Here is a 2519-nt window from a genome sequence, read left to right as displayed (position 1 = left end):
TGCATTGTCTCATGATAATTAAAATAGCAGTCTAAAAAAGAATCGAATCACGCACACCCAACCCAAAAAAGAGCATTATAGGTGTTAAAAAGGCAAGAAAATGGTAAAAAGCAGAAACGTGTAAGAATTCACCTTTTTACTGAGATGAATCCGCTGGCTCCCCCATTTTTAGCCCCGCAAATATTTGCATTTCTCACACGTGCACCACCTTTCCCTCGCTTTTAAGTTTAACACCTCCTCCTTCCAATTTCCATTCCTTCCAAAAACTCCTCTCCCGCAATTTTTCTGCTGCCCCCATTCTTTCTTTTTTCTTTCAGTCCGGCGACGGGAAGGCCAATGGAAGCCGCTTCTTCTTCCTTCGGCCTTCTCAACGATAATTGGAGTCCTACGACTTCATTTGCTTCTCCGATTCCATGGACTCGCCACCAGGATAAGCTTTTTGAGCACGCTCTCGTCATGGTGCCCGAGGATTCTCCGAACCGTTGGATAAAAATCGCCGGTCTCGTTCCCGGTAAATCGGCGGCTGACGTTAGATACCATTATGATGTCTTGGTTTCTGACGTACTGAATATTGACTCTGGACGAGTTGAGTTGCCCAATTATGCCGATGACTTAGCGGCGTTGAGATCGCCGGAGAGGGAGGATTCGCCGCGTCCGTTATCGGAGAAAGCGCCGTCTGAGAGGAAAAAGGGGAAACCCTGGACCAAAACGGAACACCAGTACGTTACGTTACTTCAACTTAATTTAGCTTCTCTCAACATAATTATTAATTAGTTAAAATACCTTTCTATAAAAAAAATTTAAAATACCATTTTTAGTCACATTATTTCGAGAGTTGTTTCATTTTAATTTTGATTTATGTATTTTTAAATGTTCATTTTTAATTCATATGTTTCAAGATTTTTTTTTTTTTTAATTTAATCACTAACTTATTATTGAGACTAAATTTAAGTTTTATTGGAAATATAGATTATTATTATTATTATTATTATTATTATTATTATTATTTAAGAATGACCCAATTCGTCTACTGACAATTCTATTAAGGTAAGGATTAAAATGGGCCATAATAAAATGGAGGAAAACTTTGAAACTTAGGAACCAATTTAAATCAAACCTTAAATTTCAGAAATTAAATGCATAATTTCATTCTATTACTTTTTAGTATTTTTACTATAAATTTTTTTAAATCATTCATATATTATATTTTCTTGTATAATTATTATAATCATTTAATTAATTTTGACTAAAATCAATATTGAGATAAGAAAATTATTTTAAATAATTGAACGGTTGAAAATATTTAGTAAAATATCATATTGTATCTATAGCGATTTTTTCTATTCCTTCGGTTACATTTAAAAATAACCATTTGAGATACTAAATTTAACATATATAGAAAATATATGAATTAAAATGGAATAATCTCTCTAAGTATAACGACAAAAAAAAGTATTTTAATCAATTAATTTTCTGAACAATCGTCAATTGATAAAATTAGATGACTTATTATTATTAAGTAGGTAAAATTTGAAAGTTTAAAAAAAATGGATAGATTTGATATCTAGAAGAAAAGAAATTGAAATGAAATTTCCAAATGAGGCAGGCTATTTTTATTGGGGCTGAAGAAATTTGGAAAGGGTGATTGGAGAAGCATTTCTAGAAACACAGTGATTACAAGAACTCCAACTCAAGTAGCCAGCCATGCCCAAAAATATTTTCTCCGCCAAGAGTCTGGCAGGAAAGATCGGAAAAGATCAAGCATACACGACATCACCACCGTAGAAGGCAGTTTGGTAACGGCGGCGGCTGCCACTAGTCACAGTCAACCAAGTATCTTTTCAGTGGCTCAACCGTCGTCGCCGTCGTTTCCGTTGCCGCTGCAACACCAGTTTGCATCCGGAAGCTATTTTCCTTACCAAAGAAGCTTGCTGGATTACTGAAAGTTTGGGGTTATTTATCATACGCAATCGTAGGTATACCGTATATTTATATATATAATATTTGTATACTAAACAAAATGGCAAAAGTCTGCTTTATTAAGATTTTGTCGTTTTTGAGTTCTATTATCCATCGCCTCCTTAATCAAGGTTTTGTAGCGACGGATCATACCAGACAAATATAAACATATAAAATACTTTTATCTTATGTTTATAAATTTGCTGGGTTGGGTTTTTTATTTGTTAAAGTTTCATTATGTCAGTGGGCTTTTATTTATTAAGCCCAAATGTCAAATATATGTACTTCAAGTCTCTAATCCAGCAGCTTAAAAACCTGAGCATTGCAAGTCGGTTTTTTCAGAAGTCATGCCCAGTGTGGATGCATTTTCGCAAGGTTAAAGTTATGCCCATTCTGCAATCTGTTTTTAACTGAATTTTTTAGCCTCTGTTTTCATAGAACACAGTGGGTAATTTCTGAGTTTTTTATGAGAGATTTGTTGAAGTATTGTCGATCTCTTCTTCTATATTTTGGGCTGTTTTTTCTTCTTGAACATTGAAGCTAATACAAGAGTATTCATT

At 33.9% G+C, this 2519-nt stretch overlaps 1 protein-coding gene across 1 annotated transcript; it reads left to right on the top strand.

Moving 5' to 3' along the window:
• Positions 1-302: 302 nt before the first annotated feature.
• On the top strand, positions 303-2292 carry LOC120074454 (transcription factor DIVARICATA-like). The gene is made up of 2 exons (XM_039027580.1): positions 303-719; positions 1607-2292. The coding sequence occupies exons 1-2, from the start codon at positions 337-339 to the stop codon at positions 1941-1943; spliced, it is 720 nt and encodes a 239-aa protein (XP_038883508.1). The 5' UTR covers positions 303-336; the 3' UTR covers positions 1944-2292.
• Positions 2293-2519: the final 227 nt, after the last annotated feature.

The sequence above is a fragment of the Benincasa hispida genome, chromosome 3, assembly GCF_009727055.1.
Source record: "Benincasa hispida cultivar B227 chromosome 3, ASM972705v1, whole genome shotgun sequence".
In the NCBI taxonomy this organism is placed as follows: domain Eukaryota; kingdom Viridiplantae; phylum Streptophyta; class Magnoliopsida; order Cucurbitales; family Cucurbitaceae; genus Benincasa; species Benincasa hispida.
This window is presented reverse-complemented; position numbering and strand designations above follow the sequence as displayed.